Source organism: Arachis hypogaea, chromosome 3 (genome assembly GCF_003086295.3).
Source record: "Arachis hypogaea cultivar Tifrunner chromosome 3, arahy.Tifrunner.gnm2.J5K5, whole genome shotgun sequence".
Lineage (NCBI taxonomy): Eukaryota > Viridiplantae > Streptophyta > Magnoliopsida > Fabales > Fabaceae > Arachis > Arachis hypogaea.
This window is the reverse complement of record NC_092038.1, coordinates 120,100,298-120,125,031: the sequence shown is the minus strand read 5'-3', so window position 1 is coordinate 120,125,031 and position 24,734 is coordinate 120,100,298. Positions and strand designations below refer to the sequence as shown.

The following is a 24,734-nucleotide window of genomic DNA, read 5'->3' as shown; positions in this document are numbered from 1 at the left end:
ATCTTGCAAATCATAATAACCGTGTGGACTAACCATAGTGAATCAGGGAAGTCTTACAAAGACAATGCTTTTGGAGTGCAATGACTAAACGTATTTCAGAAAAGGGGAGGTGCAGCGGTTACATCAGGCTTTCACAGAAACCTGAAGACAACCAGGTGAATGCATTTGAAGGCCGAATGGTCACCAGCCACGCATGTGCACAGAAACGGTAGGTTCAATCACGAGGCTCACAAGACATGTTCATCGCTTCATTTCAGGTCAAACAAAGTGTGCACAAAGATAACTTTGATATGGTGTAAAGCATAAATATAAAGGAAAAAAAATAAATTGCGAGCCATCCATAAATAAAGGCTGGCAAAAAAGACCACGAGAGTAAAAACCCGATACAGAAGTTTTATAAAAAAAAGAACTCATAGTCTAAAGTGAATTATTATTTTCTTAGCAATGAGGACTGGTTGATAGAAATCCCATAATAAACAAACAATGGCTTACAACAACGGAAAGGTAGATAAAAAAAGATCTTAACGACACACGAATAGGAAATGACATAACAAAACAGGGTGCTGCATGGAAACAAAGACCCAGTTTTAGCTGCCCACGCCAATTGGTGACTTTATTAACACAATGTGTAAGAAAAGTCATCTAAATCATATCACAATAGATTACATGAGATTGCTCACACACATAGGGAAAAGCTGACAACACTTTTGATGGAAACAACACCTCCCCATCTCATGCAACCAACAAATCTAACAACTCCATCATCGAGACTAATAACGCGAAATTGCGCCTCTGACATAGCAGTGTCAAATGATGGATCAAAAACATCAAAGCCACAGATGAAATGATTAATACCAAGGAGGTCGACATCGAGCAAACCACAAGGAGTTTTTGTCAGGTTAGGGTCACCAATAAAGAGAGACCGACCCCACTCCATTCCACTAGACGATCCAATGTTTATGGCAACCAGGTGGACCCCGAACCTAACGGAGGACCGCTCATATCTGACGAAGTCCACACCGTCTTTGCGACCGATTAACACAGGATGCTCAACACACATATTTGCACCTCTCTCAATTTTGCTCCATATAGAATCAAGAGTGGAATACCTAACCAGGGAAACGGGTTTCTTCCAAAAGCTCCCTTCACTATTGATCCGAAAAACACAATGATTGAAAACTGCATACGTATTCCCCAATCTGTCAACCATAGCCGTTGTTCGAACACAAGGGGTCCAACGACCTGCTTCAGACTAAAAAACGTTCATGTCGTACCCAGCAGATGCCAGGTGACGTTTGGTGAGGCTTACAATCCTATAGTCATCGCAACCATATAGACCCACAAAGGCATACGCAGACCAGTCATCGTGGTGGTTAAAGTGGTAGCAATCAGACCTGGATCGGTGATGAGAGACCTCCAAGAACTAAATGGATTCCATATAACCAACGAACTGGAACGCCCATCGATAGAGAATCTGGCACAAACCTTTCCCATGGCTGACCCAACCAATGAAAACCACTTCCAGTCAAAGGGAGCAGTCACCGGAACCTCCACCCAAGTATCAAATATGTAAAAAGACAGGCAGCCACAATCAACATCTTTGAGGGGATTATCCAAATGGAGGACCACCCCCTCTCCTCCGTTGGTTGTCAAATGAGTCACCATGCGATCCAATCGGCTCAATCTATTGAACCAGTCACGTGACATACATCTACCTCTTCTAATTGTCTTTCCATCAGATAGAAGAAAGATCTTCAAAATCAGCTCCGTTGGAAGCAAGAGGATGTTGAAGCTGGTTAGCTCCCGGCAGAGACCACCGTCGAAGACGGCATGAGCTAGTGTGGCCGAGGATGAGGAGCCTCCAAATGCGGTGCTAGAGTCCATGTGAACCGTTGATTAGTTGTAACACACACAGGCCGGTTTGAGAGAGATAAAAGAACACCAATAGGATAAATAATAGAGATGTGGTCTGATGTGGCCAGCCAATGTCATAACATCTTAAATAGAAGGGCCCCATAAAGAATACCAACGTAAACTATCAGTATCTAAATGTTAATGTTAATTATAAATAAATTATAAACAAATTATAAGTTAAGAAGCATTAACTATTAACATCTGACTATTTACCTTTGTAAAGATATTGACCATTTACTATACGTTATATACTTCATACATTTGATTGATATAGTTCGCCAATCTGTTTTATGAATTATCGCACCACATATATTAATTAATTTTCTAGCCATCATTTATTTTTTTATTTATTCTTTTATTCTTTTAATTCATAGAAGCGGTTGTCTTTCTGGTCTACTCTAGCCTATTTATTTAATGTAGTCTCTTTGTTTAATTTAATATCCATAGCACAAAGTAATCTTTTTATTGTTTTTTATTTAATATCTAGTAGCAACAACTTACCAGCTCAACCAGAATTGTAATTAATGTGAGCAGCTAAATAAGACGTTGAGTAAAATGTCTATGAGATGTGTTCACATAACCCCTGTTGTGTGAAAGAGATCATTGAAAATCTAGACGCATGATGCATGGGTCCTAGATGTGTTCACATAACCCTTGTTGTGTGAAAGGGAGCATTGAAAATCTAGACGCATGATGCATAGGTCCTGAAAGGTGTGGGTGTTGACATCATGTGTTGAATTTTTTTTTTTTTTTAGTCATATTTGACTGAATTTCTTAATGTAAAATGTTGATAACATCATAGCCTTTTCATTTTAATTATTTTCTGTAACATTCCAAATACACTATATATATATCACAGCATTGACAAAGTGTTCACACTAATTTTGATCCAAGGAAAGTGTTACATACTAATTGGTGACATTTATCCTATCATCAGCAAGTCGTCTCATGTTAGAATTCACCGAATATTTAATCAATTTTAAATTTTTACATTATTTTTAATTTTGTAATTAGATTCTTATTAATGTAAAAAATGTTAATTAACGGAATATTTATCCACAGATTAAAGATACTTATAATTAAGAACTTAATTAAATCTTTAAATAAATAATTTTTTGAGAAGAATATTTCGTTAATTTTAATGTTTTTGATACGAAAAGGACCTAATCACAGAATTAAAAGCAGTGTAAGAATCCAATTGAAAAAAAATATAAAAACCTAATTATAAATTTAGTGAAATTATAGGGACCAACAAAATAATTAAACCTTCTCCTTAACAAGTGCCCTCAGAGGATTTGTTAGCTAAATACATACTTTCTTTCGGTTCTTTCTTATGCCACCAGAATTGCTTCATAGCATCATTTTCATTTTTTAATATTGCTCTAGTTCAAACACCAATTATGGTTCAATTGACATAACGGAAAATAAATGACGGCCACCAAGATTGCTTTCACTAGATAGTGGACTAGAGAGCTCGATTGAGTAGTGGAAGACAAAATAGTGTTCAAAGGCAAGAATTTTTACACACTAGAAATATTTAGTACTAGTATAAATCAGTCGTTTGCCTCTTTGTCAATTCCAGTTTCTCCCTGTGGCCAAACTCACCTGCTGTTCTAGGCGAATTAAAACACTAAACCAAGTTAATAGGCTTTTGCCCCACCTACTCGTGTGACAAAGATGTGGATTAAATAAAATTGGCAACCCATTGGCCAGCGACAAACCCTTAAATGGAGTTCAGTACCGCGACGAATTAGTCCTTAATCTACCGGGTTGGAGGATACTGTGGGAAACTAAAAATAAAATTGCTTGCTGGCAAATGACTTAATGAAGATGAAAAATACAATTCACTTATGAAAACTAGGAAATCTGATAAAAAGTTTGTTCGATTACACTATATTTCTTATAGACTATAAAAATATGGAACGTTAAAAAATACATTTTTTTTTTAATCTACGCGAAGATCATTTCCCCCCCCCCCCCCCCTTCCCTCTCACAAAAGCCACGCGACAGTTGTCCCTGTAAGTGTATTTAATCAAACTTTAAATATATTAACAACAATAAATTTCTCCATTTTAGTTGGCCAGTTTGACGGCATTGATTTCTTTTCTTCTTCCTTTTCTTTTTGTTTTCAATTTCTTGTTTGACTGGTTGATAAAGTAATATACTACAATTAGGCTTTGCCTTTTTGGTATTAGTACTACGTTTAGTTACCATCCCACTTTGCTATAATCAGACTCGTTCTTTTGCAATTACTCTTTTTGCAAGGTTGATTATTAACTTGTACAAAAAATGTATGGTTAATGAAGTAAAATTAATGATAATGAAATTTTAAAAAATGTAACTAATAGTGGTACCTATTAATAGTACTTGATAGATGGTTTTTCAAATAGTTCTATAAGAATATTGTTATTTAATGTATGGTAATTGGTATTTATTTTATTCACTTTTAATAATATAATAATTATATTATTATATCTTTCATTCATTTCTCAGTTGTTTTCCACCATCCCACTTCCAACGTATCATTCACTCACCACTTTAGTTTCTGTTCTCATTCTTCTCCTTTGTGTCTCGTCTCAACTCAAGCCTTGAGAAAAGGATTTTCTACTTTAATTCTGATACCATTTTTAATATCTTCCCGAAATTAAGCCCCACATCATATGTCAAGAACTCAATAAAAGCACCTTTTGAGATCTAACAGCTGTTTATTTTTTCTTCTTTGTTACTTGACTTGGAATCATCAATCAAACATCTTTAATTTTCCATGAGTGAACCTGAAATGACCATTCCACACTTATTCAGATGCCCTATCAGTTTGGACTTGTTTGAAGATCCAGTGACTCTATGCACGGGTCAAACCTATGACAGATCAAGCATAGAGAAATGGTTAGGTACAGGTAACCTGATATGCCCTGTCACAATGCAGAAGCTCCATGACCCTTCCATTGTTCCCAATCACACCCTCCGCCACTTGATCCACCAGTGGCTTCAACTTGGTCCTCAATTTCACCCTGGTAACTCTGCAACTATTGATTCTCTAGCTGCTTTGAAACACACCCTTCAATCTCAAGAGGATGATACCTTAGAGAACAAGCTCCAAGTACTTGAGAAAATCAATGTCTTCTTTTCTGGTGAGTATAGTTCTTTCAGCAGATCATGTTTCGTACAACTTGGTCTTTTGCCTCTGCTCCTGGAACTAGTTTTTGGAGGAGGAACAATAGAAGAATCTCATGTTGTATCAAATAATGATCACATGAAATTTATAGAGATTGCACTTGGTTGCATTGTGAAACTGCTGCATCTTGGTTATGATTTGGAGGCTCTAAATATTATCAAAGATGATGAGTCTAAATTAGCAACATTTGTGGTGTTATTTGAAAAAGGCACAATTACTGTTAAATCTAGCTTGTGTCATATTATAGAGTCAGCATCATCATCTGAGACAACACAAGAGTTATGTTATGTTTTCGGAAACACTCAGAAACTAGTGCATGAGATTGTTTTAGTACTTGTTCAAAATTGTGATGCTTCTGAGGATGCAGTTAAGGCCATTTTAGCACTGTGTTCATTGAATTCCAACAGAGAGAGTTTGGTGAGAGAAGGAGCAATAGAAGGGATCATAACATACATTTCAATGATTTCATCATCATCAGGTAATGAAATTACTCAAATTAGAGGACAAAACAAGAAACTTGTGACTTCAATAGCAATGGGAATAGTAGTAAAACTATTGGAGCTAGAGAGTGGTAGAGAGACATTGGTGAGTCACCCAAACGGGGTTGATACTTTGGTGAAGTTGGTGTTCAGTGTAAAATGTGATCAAGATTGCAGTGATAGTGCTGTTGAGGCACTTTCCATTGTTTGTGGAGATTATATGAGTGCAAGAGAACAAGCCATTGGTGCTGGGGTTATGACAAAGTTGCTGTTGCTTATGCAGAGTCATTGTGCCACCACTACTAAATCAAAGACCAGAATGCTCCTCAAATTGCTCAAATCCAAGTGGATTCAGGTGCCAAAGTAGGCATGGATGATGTCAATGTTAGTTAATAATGCGAGTGTTGTAACAAAAAAAGGTATATAGTGTGTATAATTTATGGGGTTCCCGTATAACATGTAAGATCTATGAATAATTGAACGGAAACACAAACTTCTTGAGAATACTAGAAATTCGTATCAAACATAGTTTTACTTTGGAATGAAAAAGATAGGTCATCCAGGTGTGGTTAAACAGCGAGAGAAAATCATGGTGGGTAAATGATGGAAGGAAAACTACTAATCCACTTGACACTATTTGCTGGCATCAACTCAACTCAATGGCAAATTCTTTTTATCTCCATTTCTTGCCTTTTCTGTGGTCAAATGTTCGCTGCATGGACCACACACCATGTACGCTGACCATTGATGGGACTTGGTTTGAATGGAATTTATGTTTCTCATTAGCTTTCTGCCCCCGTCCTCTAAATTTGAACAGAAAGCAACAAAAAGGAGTGTGCTATCTCCATCTCAGGACACGAGAGGGTTTTTTGTTTGGTAAGCAATGAGTTTAGGTGTATCGTTGTCCTCCTCAAAATAATTGGCGATACATATAAATCAACATGTATCTATCGTTTTAAGTTTTGTAGGCTGTGATTAGAGATAATAAAGGATTATGATTGGGCTTTGGGCCATTGACGATTGACCGTCCAATAAGAATTCTCCTTTCCAGTCAAAAACAATAAAAGTAACTAGTGGTCTTATGCATGCAGCAATTTATTGGCCGGTGACAAACTTTTAAATGAAACTTAATACCGTGACCGATTAATCTTTGGCCTGTTGGCTGGGACATATTGTTGGGAAACTAAAAAAAACTACTCTTTATAACTAAATATACGTTGTTTCTAACCTGAAAAAAAAAAAAAAAATCATATTACCATGAGGCATGAGTGTTAGGACATTTGATATTTACCTTATCGAATTTGGATTCTCTAAATTTTAGATTTTCACTTTAGAGGATAGGGTGAGATCTCTCACCATTGAATATTTTCTCTCATATTTTTTCTTGGTCTCACCTATGAAATAAATTGTGATAAATTATACTTTACTCTTTAAAGTAAAATTCAAAATTTAGAGAATCTAAATCCTTATCTTGACTACATCAATATGCATCTACATACATTCCAATGATAGATTAAAATTTTCTGAAGCTTTTAGTTCTTTAAGATAAGATCATATGCTTCAGAATGTTTTAAAACTAATTTATCGATATTTATGTTTTTTGAGATCAAAATTTATATCACATCACAGTTTATTACAATTCGGAGCAAGAGTTAAGATAATGAATTAAAAAAAAAAAAAAAAGAGGGTTATACATTTAGGTCTACTAAGTACTAAGCATGGGTATAGTACAATATGTATGAATGAAGTGCTAAGATAGTGTGATGAAGTGCTTCAGAGAACTAATCAAACTTGGAGGCCAGTGCTTGGTGTCTCTGACATATGAAAGGTCTGTGAAATGGGGATCAAGCAGTGTTGCAATTGTGAACTGGTTCTCAGCAAGCAATGGAGCATGCTTATCTGCATATAAGGCTGCTGCAAGAGCTGCATGTACTTCTGCAACCATGCCATTAGAGAAAAGTGAGAATCTTTCTTGCCATTTCTGGAATGCATATGCTCTATTATGAAAATAGAAAACCTGGATAGCCCTTTAGAGATATGGAAACGTCTTCCATCTCTGCAATGGCTTCTTCTCTGTCACCAACTTCATAGAGTGCAAGTGCTCTTCCTACCCTTGCGTACTCTGAGAATGCCAAGTCTTTATAGTTTTCAATAACCTTAAAAAGTGAGAAGTGAACCACAGGTTAAGACACCAAAATTTGCATTTAGAATATTAGAAAAAATATATATATGAAATTGGGTAGCAGACCTTAGAAAAGCAGTCAAGAGAGCCATTGAAGTCACCGCGAGCTTGCAATTCTTTGCCTTTTTCCAACAAGTTCACAGCTTCAGAGACTCTGAGCGAAATCAAAGTGCTTGCATCTTTCTCAGAAGGGCTTACTGGATCATACACTGTGGAGGCAGCATAGGAAGATGATTGAAGGAAGGCTGAAGAGAGGGGCAGAGACAAGAGGAACACACGCCTGCTTAAAGAAGATGGGGTTTTGGGGTTCCATGGAGGAAGATGGGAAATGGGAGGTGCTCTGCACGCACCCACCATGCTTCTGTCTCTGTTTGCAATTGGAAGGAGAAGGACGGAGTCACCACAACCATAAGCTTAACTAACTCTGACGCCTTTTAGGAGATATTTTGCAACATCACTAAATATTTAATGGTCAGAATTAGTAGACAGTAGCTACTATTGCATATCAACACTTATATCCTTTACATACTCTCTGTCTTTCCTCAACAAATTTAATACACATATAAATTAAATTAATTGAGAAATTATTTTGATAGTTATCATAGACTCGCACATGATATAAACTCGCGGACGATTGGTAGGATTAGCAATATCAAATGTAGGTTGTTTTATGTTTAATGTAAGGTTAATTTTCAAAGTGAAATATTAGAACTTTATAGCTGCAAAAGGTAAAATTAAATGTATTATTTTGGTAATAGATGATCAATAACATTATAAATTCAGATTTCGGATGATTCGACCATTCAAGTAGCCTTAAGATTACCAAAAAACATATAGCTTTAGTATTTCCCACGTCAAGTAATACAGTTTTAACATGACATCAGGTAGATAACCTTGTGGAACCTTATCAGTTATCAGTATGCATACAGTATAAAACCGCATTCCTTGAAAGTAATAACATCGATGATTTGTTATAGATTTTGCATATCTACACATCAAACTAAATGTGCTAAAATAACAAAAAGAACTCAAGAAAATGTAGACAACAACCCTCATCATCATATTACTCGTAATATTCTGGACAAAATAGTGAACAATGGTTCCATCGTTGCTAAATTACAATAGATGTTAGCAATCTGATTTTGAACATAGATGTATTGCTATGCTCTCTCAGATCTTAATGCTCAAAAGGTAGGTTTTGACTTTCGGGTGAAATAACTTCTTACTATCAGCAACAGCTACTCGTGGATGTATCAGTTTCGGGTGGCCTCTCCTTGAAAATGTTCTTCTTGACCCCTTTAGAACCCTCGGCTAAGAGGCTAGGTGTATCCAAAATCTGCATACAACCAAAAGAAGAAAAGCAAAACCATGGTCATAAACTGTTAATTTGTTAATCACAATGCAAGAAAAGCAATCCATTTACATGTGCACCCCCCCCCCCCCCTCTTTCTCCCCCAAAAAAAAACAAAAAAAAAAAATTTAAACATTTCTACCCTCCATATCACATTCAACAGAATACAGAGCAGAGAGCCAGAGAGAATACAGAAAAAGAATAATCATAGCCTTCAAAAATGATAGTAGAATGTGATGTGTATGGAGCAAGAGGAATTTATGATGAAGCGTGCTTAATTGTCAAAGATAATATTAGGAAATGGGCATAAGTCGCTTAACATACCTTCAAAACAAGCTCTTCAAAGCATTGTTGTACATTGACCCGAGTTTTAGCACTGCATTCAGTAAACAGGCAACCATATTCCCTGGCAAATTCTATTCCCTCTTTCTTTGTCACAACTCTTTCACTCTCCTGAAAAACATACAAGTCAAGTTTCCTCTATTGGCACAAGAAAATGATAAGATGCAGGAATCAAACAAGAAACTGAATGTGATATGTTTCTTTTTTTGGCCAACTATACACATCCAAAGTATAAGGTGGAATTGAAAAACCGGTAGCAAAATCAAATGATATGAATGTTAACAACAGCATCCTCTATAAGAGTACATGAAATTCAAGATTCATGAGAAAGCCCCACTGAATGAGAAAAGGATTTATTGTATTTTCTTATAAATACCATGTAAAAACCCCAAATGAAGGTACCTTGTCTACTTTGTTTCCAACAAGCATCTTGATGCAGTCTTGATTTGTTGAATAGAGGTCAATTTCCTTTGCCCATATGTCAGAAAGATTTGTAAATGTTTCCCGTCGCGTTACATCATAAACTGCAATGGTTAAAGGTACAAAACATTGAGAATAAGCAGCAAACCCTAAAATACAGATCTCAACATTGAAACCACCTTGGGGGATAGGACATGTGAAACCAAAAAGCATGCTTTCTATCCAATGAATTATTATTCTCTTGTTAGGTTGCATTGAAAATTCAAGTGATTCAAGAGAATAGAGATTTACCCATAATGATCCCTTGTGCCCCTCGGTAGTAAGAACTTGTGAGCGTTCTGAATCTCTCTTGACCAGCTGCATTATTAAAGTTAAAGTATAGACAAATGGAGATATATATAGAGTGACTCAGACATTAAATCAAACAGAAAGAATGCATACCAGTATCCCAAATGGCAAGCTTGAGCTGTTTACCACCGATAGTAACATATTTGATCTTAAAATCAACACCTGAAGAAGGAAACTTCAAATCAAACAACACATAGAAACAGTGAGTGATATAATCAAAGATGCAGAAGAGAGAGCACACTGACCAATGGTGGGGGAGAGATCTTGAAAATCATCGGAGGTGAAACTGAGGAGTAGGCTGCTCTTGCCAACACCAGAGTCCCCAATCATCAACAATTTGAACAGATAATCGAATTCCTGCTGCCCCAAACTCGAATCCATCCCTTCAAAACTGCAATTAATCAATCAATTAAATCTATGGCACGCAAAGTAATAACAATAATGATTTCATAAGAATAGTGGTTATACTGACATACCTCAGGCTCAGAATTGAAAATAGGACGAAATCTTAGGAATATAAGGGAAAAGAAGAGAAGAGAAGAAAGAGGGTCAGATCGGCGGTGATCTAGTTTGATCACTTTGACGTTTCAGTTTCTTTTTCTTTGCGACTTCCAATGTTATGCTATCCCTTTTGCTTCCACTGCGACTACTCCAGAAGCGCTAACGTGCCTATTGCTTAACAACCAAGCACCCTGAAATTACTACGACAATTATTGACCTTATGATATTACTAATTTACTAGAGTTTTTTTAAATAATAAAATAAATATTAAATTTTACACTTATAGACATGTATTAATTTACGATTATATATCTTATTACATATTTCGTTCTCAACATGGATAAGTTCCTGATAAATATATTTTATTGCTGGCGGAGTCGAGATAAATAAAAAAACATTAGTAGTGTTTTTAATTTACAAATGAGATAAGATACAGTCATCCTTATTAACGTATTTCGTCTATAATAAGAACGAGATATATGTATAAAAAATTACTGTTATAATATTTTACTTAAAATAATATATTAGTATAAATAATAATTTTTGAAATACAATCTTAACATAAAAAGAACATAAAAGACAACATAACATAAAAAAGACAATTTATTGACAATACAAAATACAATGTAAATAATAAACTAACACATATAATCACGGTCCTTTGTAAATGCATTCAGACAGTTCTCGATTTATGTGAAATAATAATTCTTGAAATACAATCTCAACATAAAAAGAACATAAAAGACAACATAACATAAGAAAGACAATTCATTGACAATATAAAATACAATGTAAATAATAAACTAACACATATAATCACGGTCCTGTGTGAATGCATTCAGACAGTTCTCGATTTATGTGACTCACTTTTTCTAATGCTCAATAAAGTCCATCTCATTTCTAATGTTTGTAGACATCGGTCGACTCTTAATCTTTTTTCGCATAACTAGGTTGGGTAGCAACTTCATACCATACCATTCTAGTCATAACTTCTCATCTGTAATTAGCAGTCAGTCTATCTCGTAGACCTTGAACACAAATTCTATCTTTTATATAAGATCAATATATCTATTCTATTCAATACTAGCCGTTGTACATGCCACAATTGTATGGAGACACAGAAAATGCAACGACTGAAACATGCCATAGTCACACGTCCGAAAGTTCAATCTAATACGATACGATATCTGGCTCCACTCTTCTAACAGCGCAAACTCTTCCACACTGAACACCTGTAATCATCTGTGATAGTGTGTGACATGCATCTTTGATAGATCTTCCAAATTCTTCTCAAATACTACAAGGAGACATTGTGAAAATTATTGGCCACCTGCAAATTGTGCTTGTATCTCATGACTTTTTCGTATCCACAACTGATGAAACATCCCATAAATAGATTGAACAATCATTACAACTGTCTGCCTTAGTGAGTACGCTACATTTATAAGATGTCGTTTTCCTTCTGCGGACTTAAACCAAGTCATGAAGTTGGACACCATATGACTGATACAATAAGCATAATGAGCCATACAAATGAGTCATGTCTACCAAAACAAATTGCTTACTTGAAAACTTCAATGCACAGCGAAAAATGACTAAAATATTTTGTCACACTTATTGAATTTGCTGTCAAGTAAATCATCAACATAGTATGGCACAACTTAGAGCATAGTTGTCAGAATCGAACTGATAATCGAACCGATCAAGTTACTAGTTTAATGGTTTATTAATTCAACCGGTAGATTACTGGTTGAATCGATAGAACTGGTCTTATATAAATAAAAAATATAAAATATTTAAAAAATTAAAATTTTTAAAATTTATAATACATATATTCATCAATATTTTAAAAATAATTAAGTCTCAAATTCTAAAAATAACTAGTACAAATATAAACATAAAATTAGTCAATACTACTACAATAATATTTTAATTTGACACAATAAAAATAACAATATATAAAGTATATTAAATTGTATATAATTTTTTTATAACAAATAATTTTTATTTTATTTTTATATTAAATCGATTATTATTTTTATTTTAAAAATTTACTAATTAATTTATACCTATTACATTATATTATTCATGTGTAAATAATCATATAATTTATTTATCTAAATTTGTTAGTCCAATTAAAATTATTAAATAAAATTATTATTTATGGTCTCTAAAAATTAAAAAGGGCCCAATTTGATAAAAAAAAATCATTAATATCCATTGCCCAATTCTAATAAAAAAATGGGCCAATTTGATCATAACTATTTGGTATATAATATATTTAAAATAAAACCTATATAATATTAAAAAGCATTGTAGGCCAGTGGCTATGGGGCGCTCCATTGCTTTTGAGTGTGTGTTCGTCGAATTCCACCCGAGGAGTATTTTTTAAAATTAGCGGGTTGAACCGAAACCGTTTTTTATTGGTTTTTATCCTTAAAAGGTTAGAATATCAAACCGGACTAAATTAGAGTCCACTTCACCGATTTTTTAATCGAATGGATGGTTCAATTCAGTTCTTACTTCTATGACCAAGAAGTCAGCAATGATCTCTAGGAGTCAATGCTGAAGCGTTTGGAGTCTAGCCATACTTTTCGATAGAAAGGCTTGAAGTGATAACTCTATAGCATGACACTCTACAACATCGGAATGGATACTGAGGAATTAAATTGGATGATAAGTAAGATGGCACTACTAATCACTGTGCTATCTAGCTGGACATGGTCAGCAAACATCATTGGTGCCAAACAGGTGTAAGGCCCACCAAACTTACGAACTTCTCTAAAATACAACATGAGAACATACATATAACTCATGACTAAATAGCATAAATCATCATAAATGGCATAAAACATAAATGACGACTAATTACTTTCCAATAACTAAGATTTTATCTAAGTGACACACTTATGCTCCACAGACACCCAACTGAACTTTGTTTGCATCGACATTAGCACTTTAGATAATCAGATTTTACCATTCTGTATTCCATAGATCGCCAAATATTATAAATATCTCCCCTCCCCCACATGAACAACTTCCTTACTCCTAAACAGGTGGTCCACCTGAAACTCAACGCCCTTGTCAAGGTTGTAATCGTCAATTCGTCACCTAATGCACCAACGCTGCAAATTGGATCCTCCTCCATTACATCAAGGTACAATGTGCGATAGTGGCTAGACACATTAAATAGGTCAGGCACAGTCATCAGTGTGAATAAGAGGGCTAGAAGTGAGTCGAGTTAAACCAAACTCAAGCTCGGCTCACGAAAATTAATCTTGGCTCATGACTCGACTCATTAACAATCGAACCTATATCGTAAGCTCAAACTCGACTCAATGAAAGCTCACGAGCTGGCTCGAGCTCACGAGTTTGCTCAAATAATAGGACATATTTTATAATTCTATATCAATAAATTATAATTTATATATATTAAAAATATTAAAAAAGGATAAATTTTATATATTGTCTATCTATCAATTATAATTTTTTTTATGTCCTACATCCAAATTATATATAAAAATTGACTATAAAATTTTAAAGAATTAAGAACATATATATATATATATATATATATATATATATATATATATATATATATATATATACGAATATCCTATATACATTTAATCTATATTTTTAATATTATATATATAATCTAGCCAGTTCATAAGTCAATGAACTGAGCTTATCCAAACTCAAGCTCGACTCATTTAATTTATGAGCTTAATTCCAGGCTCAAACTCGGCTCACCAGCTCATGAATTTAGCTTATCGAGTTATTAACGAGTCGAACTCGAGCTGGCTCGTGAACTAGCTTGACTCACTTCCAGTCCCGTAAGAAAAATCTCCAACCCAATGGAGTATTCCGTACAAACTCATCCTCTTCAGAGCTACCAGAGGAACCCTTAATCTCAACGATACACTCCTCATCTTACTCATAGTCCTTCTCCGTGTGATCAACTAGTGTAGCGTAATGCAACGAAGATGCAACAATCGGTAGCCCAAGAGTGCAGATGCAGACAAACCATCTCCTCCAGACCTCCACCACAAATATCAATGATCCCGACGTATAGTTCCATGACTTGGTGTGTTAGGAGTTTTCCATAGGCCTCAAACACAGCACACACTTATTCATCGCCTACGACCCAGAAAAGCTTGAACTTGAAGCCTTGGTTTTTTAAAGGAGCGAGGAGCCTGTACCCAGTTCTGGTAACCTCCCTCCAGCCATAAATCTCTATCTTCATTAATATGAGATTCTTCAAATCTTGCAAAGTATCAAGTCAAAGAGTTCGAAACAACACCGGATCCAGACAATCAAACACAACTCTTTCATCGTTGACTCGTTGTCTTTAATAGAACCATTTACATAAAGACTCAAAATAACATACTCATTATTAGATATTTTTAGAGAATATGTGAAGAGAATTGAAGAAATGTTATTGGAGTTACAATGATATGAACGACCTTCTTATATAGCTAAAAATTATTGTCTCACATGTATCTCGTCCTAAGCATAGACGAGTTCCTTATGAATGTATCTCATCCTTGATATAGACGACATACGTTAATAAGTATGGCAATGTCTTGTCTCGTCTGTAAACTAGAAGTACTATTAATCCTTCTTTACTTATAGAGATGAGATATGTTCATAAGAAACTCGTCCATACTAAGGATAAAATATGTAATATGATGTATAATCGTAAATTAATCCATGCGTATCTATTAGTATATTAAATATTTATTTATTAAAAAAACTAATTTATTGTATAAATAATTAAAAATATAAATTACTATAATATCATAATAGCTTCTTAATTTACCAAAAAAAATCATTTTTAAATTATTTTTGGATTAAAAAACATTGTTATATAGATTAGATGTATTAAAAACTTTATTTTATTCTTATATTGTTTTTAAGTCATAAAAAATTCAATCGTAAAGTATTTTACAAAAAACTAAAACACCTTTCTTTATATCTCCGACACTATCTTTGGAAGGAATACTGAAATTGAGAAAAAAAATTAAATTAAATTTTTATATTATATTTAGTATAAAATGTACAAAATTAAATTATATTATACATAATATCTTATTTAATTTAAAATAAATATTAAAACACAAACAAATAAAATTACTTGAATATCTTTATTAATTAAAAAAAAAAAAACCCTCTTATTGCCGAATCTTTACCTTTTGATTCGATGCACCATAACCCCTCACTTCTCATCAACCATAGCCATTTACCATTCTTCTTCTTCATAATATTTCTTCATTTTCTTATTGCGAAGGAATGTGCTATAACTAATAGTATTCTTCTCATGAAACCTCCTATTGATAGATTTTTGTCGTTCTCCCTATTTTCTATGTTGTATTTTACAATTTTTTGTGATCGTCTTTAACTTTAACAGTAACTACTCATTTTTTATTATAAAAAATTTAAATACTGACAAAACTAATAATAAAAGAATAAAATAAAAATTTTACCAATAAATATGAGTTATGTTCAACAAAAGTAATTAATTGTTAATTTTTTATTGATTCTATTAAAAAATTAATCAAAATATCCAAAATATCGTTATCTCTTCCATTATATTCAACCTTTCAAATTTTTTAACTCTAACACATAAATAAATAAATAAATATGAGAGAGAAAGAGAGACAAAAAGAGATAAACACCGAAAATAAATGTAAGAAGAATGATTAATGTTCCTTCCTAAATATGCAACAACATTTAAAACTAGATCAACGAAAAAAAAAAGAAATAAATCCCAAAAGTTAACCAAAACTGCAAAAATTAAACCATCTCTTTATTTTTATCTTCCTCTTTTTCTTTGTTGTTATTGCTACATCTGCTTTTCTTCTTCAAGCTACTGAGGCGGCAAAGTTGTTGGTGTTGTTCGGGGAGACGCAGACATGCAAGCAAGGTCCAGGACGAGAAGCTTCTAGAATATCCAATGTCGGCAGAGGTTGCAACGTTGATAGAAAGAGAGGTGAAATAAGGATGTTCTGATGTGGTAGGGATGAGCACGGGTAACGAGTATCCGATTACCTGTCTGAACCCTAACCGAACTAATTAAATTGGTTCTAGAATCAACAGGTAATCAGGTCCGATCCGAACCAAATCAATGCCTCTCTCTAGTAATTGGTTGGGTTAACAATTCTAGGGGTGCAGAATCCGAACCAACCTATGGACCCGACCATATATTAATTAAATAAAAAAATTAAAAAATATATATTTGCCTTTTAATGATTTTGAGTTTCTCACCCAATAACCTTAACATTAGCGGCGGTTTCCTCACCTTATGGAGTAAACCCCAGCAAAGCTTTCTCAAACCTCACCTTACCTATAATTGATACTGTCATTGGAAGTACTTCTTCTCTAAGTGCAACCACTCCCCCTATATTTAATGTGTTTAGATTTTACTATATTTGATGTTTAACATGTTTGAATTATTTCCATTGATTTTACATATTTGTTGTACTTAAAATTTTTTAAGATAAAAATTTTGCTTTTTACATTTTTTATGAATTTCTGTTTCATCGGGTACCCAATTACCCGAACCGAACCAATCCGTTTTTAATTGATTTGGTTTGATTCAGATACATACACAAAAAATATAAATCCGAACCAATCCGACTAATGCTCACCCTAATGTGTGGAGAAAAAAAAGGGATCAATATATGGGAAGAAAAGAGAGGGTGAGGGTAAGTATGATAAGAGAGGTGAAAAATCAACTGAGAATTGAGAAAGAAAAAGATAAAGAATGAAGAGTTAACAATGGTGTAATAGAGATAAAAAAAAAAAAGAGGTTAAAGGCAATTGGCCAGAAATAATTTGGATAATGTAATTTTTTAACGAAATCAATAAAATTAATAATTGGTTATTTTTATTAAACATAATTCATTTTTTATGAATACAACTTTAATTTTTTTTTGTTAGTTTTGTCAAGTTCAAATCTTTCATTGATAAAAATAGTTATTACTCTCCGCTCTAATAATGTATTATCACAACCACCGCCATCGATCTCACAAACACCTCTTCTCAAAATCCATCATCATCATCTACATCAACAACTTAAGGCTTTCTTTTCACTATCTTCACAATCTCTGCTCTCTCTCTCTCCATGAGTTCATTCCCACTATTCCATCTCCTTTTTCTTTCACAAATTTACTTCTTTTTATTTGGGTATAAGGTTTGTATAGCTTTCTTTCGCTAAATGACACATTTTGTTGTGTTTTTATATGTATCATATATTTTTACTTCTGTGTTTTTATTTTTCTTTCTCATTGATAAAAGATGGTGGTAGCTAAAGAAATAGGAGAGAATATCTGAAAAGATAAATTTGGAAATTGAAAATTTAAATAAGAATATTTTGAGAAAAAAATATTATTAAAATTTTAGTCTCTACCTTTATAAATTTTAAACCCCTTATATTTTTATTTTTTGCTAAAAGGACTGAAAATTTGTGTCGAGACTAAAATATTATACCAAAAAGTCAAAAAGAGTGACAATTGCGAACTCTTTTCTAATATTATAAGACCTAGACCAGACTAACCAATTTATCCAAAAAAAAAAATCAAATTGCGAATTAGTTTAGTTTAAGCTAAAGATCGTTTAGGCTATTGAACTAGTAAATCAAATCTAGTCAGAACCAATCAATCCGAATCGATTGATGACACCATATTATGTTAGCAGGTATTTTGAGAATTTAGTAAAATAATGGTGCAAGCGATGCTTATCACTAGGTTAGTTCGTCTTTTATTGTTCTCTTCAAAAATGTACCTTGAAGGCTTGTGTAGATTTTTTATATTAAATTGTTGATTGCTTAGAAAAGAATTAAAAATTAAATTAGTCTCTTAAAAATAGGATATTATTTGAATTTTTTTCTAAAATATTTTTTCAATTAAATTGGACTTTTAAAGATTTTTTCCAATCATATTTATCCTTTAGGAACTCCATTAATAATTTTTGTCGACATTTGATGATATAGAATATTAATTAATAGCATATATGATACTTAACATGTCTAATTAGACACTGAACAAATATATTTATGAAAATTTATCAATTTAGTCGCTAGGTTATATTAGGAATATAGTTTATATAATTGAAAAAAAGGGACTAAATTAATAAATTTTCATGAATATATTTAGTCAACATTTAATTAGACATGTCAAGTATTATGTATATTATCACTTAACGTTTTATATAATCAATTGTTGACGAAAATTGTTAATGGAGCCATTGAAGGACAAATATGATTAATTCGTAATATTTGAAAGACCAATTTGATTAAAAAAATCTTTTAAGGACAAATTTAAAAAATGTCTCATCTTTCAAAAAATAATTTAACTATTAACCTATAGAGAGAATGTTGTTTCTACACGCAATTATTATTTTCTGAAGTTAGTTTTAATGTATTGTCATTGTAAAGTAGCTTTTAATGTGCATCCAATTACGTAATGCCACATCATAAAAAATAACTATTATTTTCATTGACCGTATGAATAGTCATCCAAAAAGATAGATATGATTGCATGATTGTATAAAATATTTTACACTGTCAATATATCAAAATTAAACTTTTATTTTATTGTGAAAACACAAATCTTTGGGATGTAAAAAAAAAACTAAAAACAAATTTCTCCACAATTATTGATATTAAGAAAACAAAATTTATTAGCAAATTAGATTATATAATTTTTTTTATAATTAATATATTTTTTAATTTTTAATTTTATTTTTTATTAAAATAAATTATTGTAAATCAATTAATTATGATTTTTATTGAATCTCTGGTAATAAATAATTGATTTACAATAGTTTAATTTGATAAAAAAACTTATAAAATCAAAATTAAAAAAATGTTTATTATGAAAAAAATTATATAATAATCTAATTATGACCATATCTATTCAATAACCCAACAAATAAACCAATAACTCAATGATTCATCAATTCGATTACCAATTTGATTTTAATAATGATACTCTTACCTATATTTTAAATGGACTAATGTTATACTTATCTCCAATTTAAACAAAAATGTAGATAAGTATATTATATACTATAGTGTGAAACAAATTTTCAGTGCTTAAAATTTGAGCTAAATTAACTCAGTAGCATATTTTCTGTAAAAAATAAATAGCTTTGCCGCTGTTACATGGAATGCAACTGCGATTAGGCTTTTGGCTTCGCATGATAGGACTCTATGGCACCAGAAGCTTCAAGGCTGGCCAATGGCAGATTTCTCATCGTCGAATGCCACAAGCTAATTACGGAGTTGATTTTGTATGAAATCTCATCCAAACCAAAACATGAAACAATGCACGAATTGAATATTCAAGTGGAAGACAAGTGTTTAAGAAAAAAAAAATATTTAAAATAGTCTCTGAATTTTAAATTGCTATTCAATTTAGTCTTCAACTTTAAAAAATGACTAATTAAATTGTTGAAATTTAAAAAAGTGCATCTCTGTTCGTTTTTCGCAGAAGTGTCGTCTAAACGTTGATGATGTAGGGCGTGAACGGCCATGTGAATATTCTAGTTGTATGCTTATGTGTACTAAGATTAAATTTGTTTAAATTGGTATCTAAAATTGCTTAGTAATACCTAAATTAGTCTATTTTCAATTATAAAGTCCTAATCCTCAAATTATTGTATTCTCTTCTTCGACCTCTATTGTCTTCTTCTTTTTTTGGACTTCTCCACTATCTTCCAATTCATCTTGTTTTTTTGTCTGCGTGAGTGATGATGGGTGGTGGAGGGAGAAGCTAAGCCATAATAGCTCAAGTAGGAACAACTCTGTAGGGAGACTTTATGGCAGCAAAGGAATGCGTAATAAGAGAGGTAAGAACGTCGTTTTCTGCAACTGCGGGCTTCGAATAGTGATGAAATACTCAACAACGACAAAAAATTCTGGTAGACCATTTTATGGTTGTCCAAACTATGAGGTAAGGTTATGACTCTAAAAAAAATGTTAAGATGATTTTACTTTGAGTTCGGATTCACCTGCGAATCCATTGTAATTTCTTCCGTTAGGTTGATGGATGTGAAGAACCAGTTTGTGCAACACTCATTCTACAAGAAGTTTTGCATGAGTTCAATTGGAGGATGACAAATTTGGAGAGTGATGTTAAGACCTTGAAGATGATGACAATGGTGCTGGTTGGCTTTTGTAGTTACTTTTGGTGTGTGCTTAAATTTTATCTTGTTGGGTGATGATTATTATGTTATGAAATATTAAATTTCTTAAGTGTTATGTAATGTCTTGATGAAGATATAATGAAATGAAATACTAATTTTGCATGAGTTCAACTCTTGATGCTGCACCTGTTCTGCTAAAATTGTGATCAATTAAACAAAAAAGAGATAAATCAAAACATGTAACGAAGCTAAATATGAATTTAATTTAACATTTTCGGAGCATGAACAAGTATTATTTGTGCTAAAACACATTGTGCATAACTTACTATCACAACTTAAAACATCATTGGCCATAACGACATCAAAGGCCATGCATAAAGGCCATGCATACATGTTTCAAAAGTTACATTACAAAAAACATAATTTTGTTTAACCATAGCATTCAATCACAACGGCATGAACTCAAAAGGCGACAACACATTGTGCTAGTTAGACATTTTTTCTCGGTGGGTTAAATCCTGGAGTTAGAACAAACTTCAAGAAGGAGGTCAGTTTTTTTGAGGTTGCTGCACTAGCTCCCTGAATAGTCTCTCTTGAAATCTCAGTTGGATGTGGAGCAGCTATAGCAATAGCAGCAATGGATGTAGCTGTCCTCTTGATAGGGAATTTGTTGCACCTCTCACGTTTAGTCCTCATAAGCCCTTTCTTGGCATTCTTTGTAGTCTTTGCAGCATGTGGTAGCAATAACAACAATAACATTCGTAATGCTAATAATATTAATAATAATAATAATGAAGGACTTGTAACAATAAAAAGTGTCATTATATAGATGAGGACACTATCCAGAATCATAACATGAAACCAAAAACATATCCTCTCAAGAAACAAGAAAATGGATTTGTTCCTTAAGATTAATCTGTTTCATAACAACTCAATATTTTTTCTTTTATGATTCTTTTTAGTCTAGTAGAATAAAGATTAATCTATCATAGACCTAAATTTTGTTTACAATTTTGTTATTGGTAAATAAATTATTACATATATACAAAAAATTTAAACTCCCAACAATTATTTAGGGGACACAAGTCAATCCAAATTGATTAACTCAAACTCTAATTTTGATTAATGTTTTTTTTATTATTATTACCTGAGTTGCAGGTTCTCGTTTAGCTCCTTGACCCCCTTCAGCAGCAACTTCTATTTGAATTTTAGTTTGTCCTTCTTCAACACCAACCTCATCTTCTGCACCAACAATCTCACCTTCCTTACCTTCAGCACCAGTGTCACCCTCGTTTGCATCATCTTTGACATCTTTTGCAGCAACTGCTAGCTCATCAGTCTTTTATTTTTTGCTATTTTACAACTTCTTGTTGTGTGACCAACATCACCACATGTCCCATAAGTGAATTTGTCATATTTTCTCTTTAATTTTGTTGCAGTGCGCTCTTGGCTCCTGGTGCGAAATATATAACCACAAACTAATTGGCAAGTGCACCGGGTCGTACCAAGTAGTACCTCAGGTGAATGAGGATCGATCTCACGAGGATTGATGGACTAAGCAACAATGGTCAAGTGATTCACTTAGTTAGACTAACAGAAAATGGTGTTTGAAGGTTCAAAGGCATTAACAGTAAATTCAGAATATCAGAAAGCAAGTAGTAAATAAGTTGTGAATAATATATGGAGAAATAGTTAAGGTTTCAAAGTTATCTATTTTTCGGATTGACTTTTCTTACTAACTATTTTAATCATGCAAGATTCAATTCATGGCAAACTATATGTGACTAAACCCTAATTCCTTAGACCTTTTTAGTCTTCTCTAAAATTCATCAACCGCCAATTCCTTGGTCACTTAAATCCAATTAGAGGTGAAATTTAATTCTAGTTTATATGCCACAAAAATCCTAATTACCCAAATATAAGAGGATTATATGTCACGTATCCCATTAAGTCCAGATAATTAGAAATTTAGGAGAATATGTTTTCAAACTGTTGTTCAAGTAAAGAGTTTTTCCAAGTTATACAAGAACTCAATTAGAAAAAGGGGTCATACTTCCGTTCCACCCAAATTCATAAGATAAAGAACAAAAAAAATTCTTGAAATATAAATCAGTACATGAATTAAAATAGAAAAATAATAGTATCAATCCATACAATAGACAGAGTTCCTAACCTTAACAGTGAAAGTTTAGTTGCTCATGATTCAGAGAGAAAACTAGGATTCAGGTAAACTGTAAATTGCGGAATGAGGTCGAAGAGAAGAGAAGAGCCCGAAGGGCTTATTCTTTTCCCTTTTATATCTAATCCTAATTAATGTAAAATATATTTTCTCAAAATTAAATAATATCTTTTCCTATTTATAAAAGAGTTAAAGTTTAATCAAAATAAATAATGATCTTCGCAAGCCTTCAAGTGGAGCATGGGGACCATGTGATTCATTCAAGTCCACGTTGAACTTGGAAATTCTCAAGTTCAGCGTGGATGAGGCAGTGGCTTCTTCATTGGTTTCCCTTTGAATTCACGCTGAACTTGGATTTCAGCGTGGGGTGATATGCATGATGTTCCTTTGGTGCGTTGGACTCCACGCGGGAACTTGAAAATTTCCAAGTTCAGCATGGAGGAGGCCGAATTGGATTTCCTTGGAGGTGTTAATGCTGGCTCTGAACTTGAATAATTTCAAGTTCAACATGGAGTGGACAGCATCCATTCTTCACTCTCTCTATTCTCTAGCCTTGGCTTAAACTCCGTGAAATTCATCCAAAATACTACCTTAAATAAACAGAATTGCACATAGCTCAAAGTAGCATTCATAGTGGCTAAAATGTATTAAATTTTGATTAAACTTAGCAGTTCAAGTGCAAATTCACAAGGAAAAAATAAAGAAGATGCTCACACATCAGCTCCCCCCAACAGGTGCCTCATGTGCATATTTTTTTCTTACATAATGTGATGGTCTTCCACGGGGCTTGCTCCTTATGGGTGGTAAGCAATGGAGGTATTGTGAGGTCTCCCACAACTGTTGGCCTCTTACCAGGTTGATATGGTACTCATAAGTCTTGTTGTATGATCCTATTGTTAGCCACGCATGGACATAATTCTTGGGCCTACCATTCATGACTGAAATTGCAGCTATTGCATGACGACAAAGTAATCCTTGCAAACAATAAAATTGAGTAATTAAATATTTAGGATAGGTATGATATTGCTTACCCAATAACTACAAAGACCTACAGCTACATGTTTAGTTTCCCAAATCAACCACCACATTATGTGGTTCACCATGCACTTCAAACATGACCTCAGCTGCATCTCCAGACCACATTGGTATATGATACTTGCTGTGATATTTCTCATTCGCAAGTCTACTTTGTTTAATCGGAGGTAAGTGTCCCACATGACTAGAGAGTTTCAGTTTTTTCTTTGCCATACTAGTCATGGCATACCTCTTAACCTCCTCCAGAAAAGTCAAGACGGGCTTGCATATGTATGGTTTGGTGGCGGCATTGAACACCTCACACATGTTGTTACACACATTGTCAACCTTTGAAAAGTCCCTGTAGTGAGCCCTGGTCCCTGCATGCCTAGAAAACTTGTCTAAATACGCCCACACCTTTTCATTCACCCTCTTTATTGACTGCATATGCCCATTGAATTCCTGGATGGTCATTGCTCTAACACTTCCAAAGCAAGCTCTTCAAGTGTGAGTCCTTCCATTATTTCTAGAAGTTTTGTCACAGGTGCCACCCACAGAAGTGGTGATACGCGCTTGGCATAACCTCACGCAATGCTAGGATCAGACCCTATAGGGTAACAAAATAGTCATTCAATATATGTTACATTCACCAATAACACAGACAACTTAATTCAGAATAG

The 24,734-nt window shown here is 33.4% G+C and overlaps 3 protein-coding genes across 4 annotated transcripts; 1 reads left to right on the top strand and 2 right to left on the bottom strand.

Moving 5' to 3' along the window:
* Positions 1-4,693: 4,693 nt before the first annotated feature.
* On the top strand, positions 4,694-5,935 carry LOC112791111 (U-box domain-containing protein 26-like). The gene has a single exon (XM_025833831.2). The coding sequence runs from the start codon at positions 4,694-4,696 to the stop codon at positions 5,933-5,935; it is 1,242 nt and encodes a 413-aa protein (XP_025689616.2).
* A 1,142-nt stretch (positions 5,936-7,077) lies between these two features.
* LOC112791110 (uncharacterized) lies at positions 7,078-8,532 on the bottom strand. The gene is made up of 3 exons (XM_025833830.3): positions 7,817-8,532; positions 7,586-7,724; positions 7,078-7,503 (listed from the first exon to the last, which is right to left on the bottom strand). The coding sequence occupies exons 1-3, from the start codon at positions 8,105-8,107 to the stop codon at positions 7,319-7,321; spliced, it is 615 nt and encodes a 204-aa protein (XP_025689615.1). The 5' UTR covers positions 8,108-8,532; the 3' UTR covers positions 7,078-7,318.
* Positions 8,533-8,787: 255 nt separating this feature from the next.
* LOC112791109 (ras-related protein RABC1) lies at positions 8,788-11,046 on the bottom strand. Of its 2 annotated transcripts, none has more exons than XM_025833828.3 (7): positions 10,688-11,046; positions 10,457-10,602; positions 10,305-10,373; positions 10,155-10,220; positions 9,846-9,967; positions 9,426-9,554; positions 8,788-9,086 (listed from the first exon to the last, which is right to left on the bottom strand). In XM_025833828.3, exons 2-7 carry the CDS (start codon positions 10,590-10,592, stop codon positions 8,979-8,981), a joined length of 630 nt encoding a protein of 209 aa, XP_025689613.1. In that variant the 5' UTR covers positions 10,593-10,602; positions 10,688-11,046; the 3' UTR covers positions 8,788-8,978. The 2 variants fall into 2 exon arrangements, with proteins under 2 accessions (XP_025689613.1, XP_025689614.1); XM_025833829.3 differs by having other exon boundaries at positions 10,457-10,594; positions 10,688-10,905.
* Positions 11,047-24,734: the final 13,688 nt, after the last annotated feature.

Bases quoted from the DNA above. Each gene is read 5' to 3' on its own strand.
- LOC112791111 (XM_025833831.2), top strand. From the start codon at position 4,694: ATGACCATTCCACACTTATTCAGATGCCCTATCAGTTTGGACTTGTTT.
- LOC112791110 (XM_025833830.3), bottom strand. From the start codon at position 8,107: ATGGTGGGTGCGTGCAGAGCACCTCCCATTTCCCATCTTCCTCCATGG. The intron at 7,725-7,816 runs GTCTGCTACCCA...TCACTTTTTAAG, and splicing joins CTCTTGACTGCTTTTCTAAG to GTTATTGAAAACTATAAAGA. The intron at 7,504-7,585 runs GTTTTCTATTTT...GCATGGTTGCAG, and splicing joins ATCTCTAAAGGGCTATCCAG to AAGTACATGCAGCTCTTGCA.
- LOC112791109 (XM_025833828.3), bottom strand. From the start codon at position 10,592: ATGGATTCGAGTTTGGGGCAGCAGGAATTCGATTATCTGTTCAAATTG. The intron at 10,221-10,304 runs GTATGCATTCTT...TTAATAATGCAG, and splicing joins GCTTGCCATTTGGGATACTG to CTGGTCAAGAGAGATTCAGA. The intron at 9,555-9,845 runs GTACCTTCATTT...TATGTTTTTCAG, and splicing joins TTGGAAACAAAGTAGACAAG to GAGAGTGAAAGAGTTGTGAC.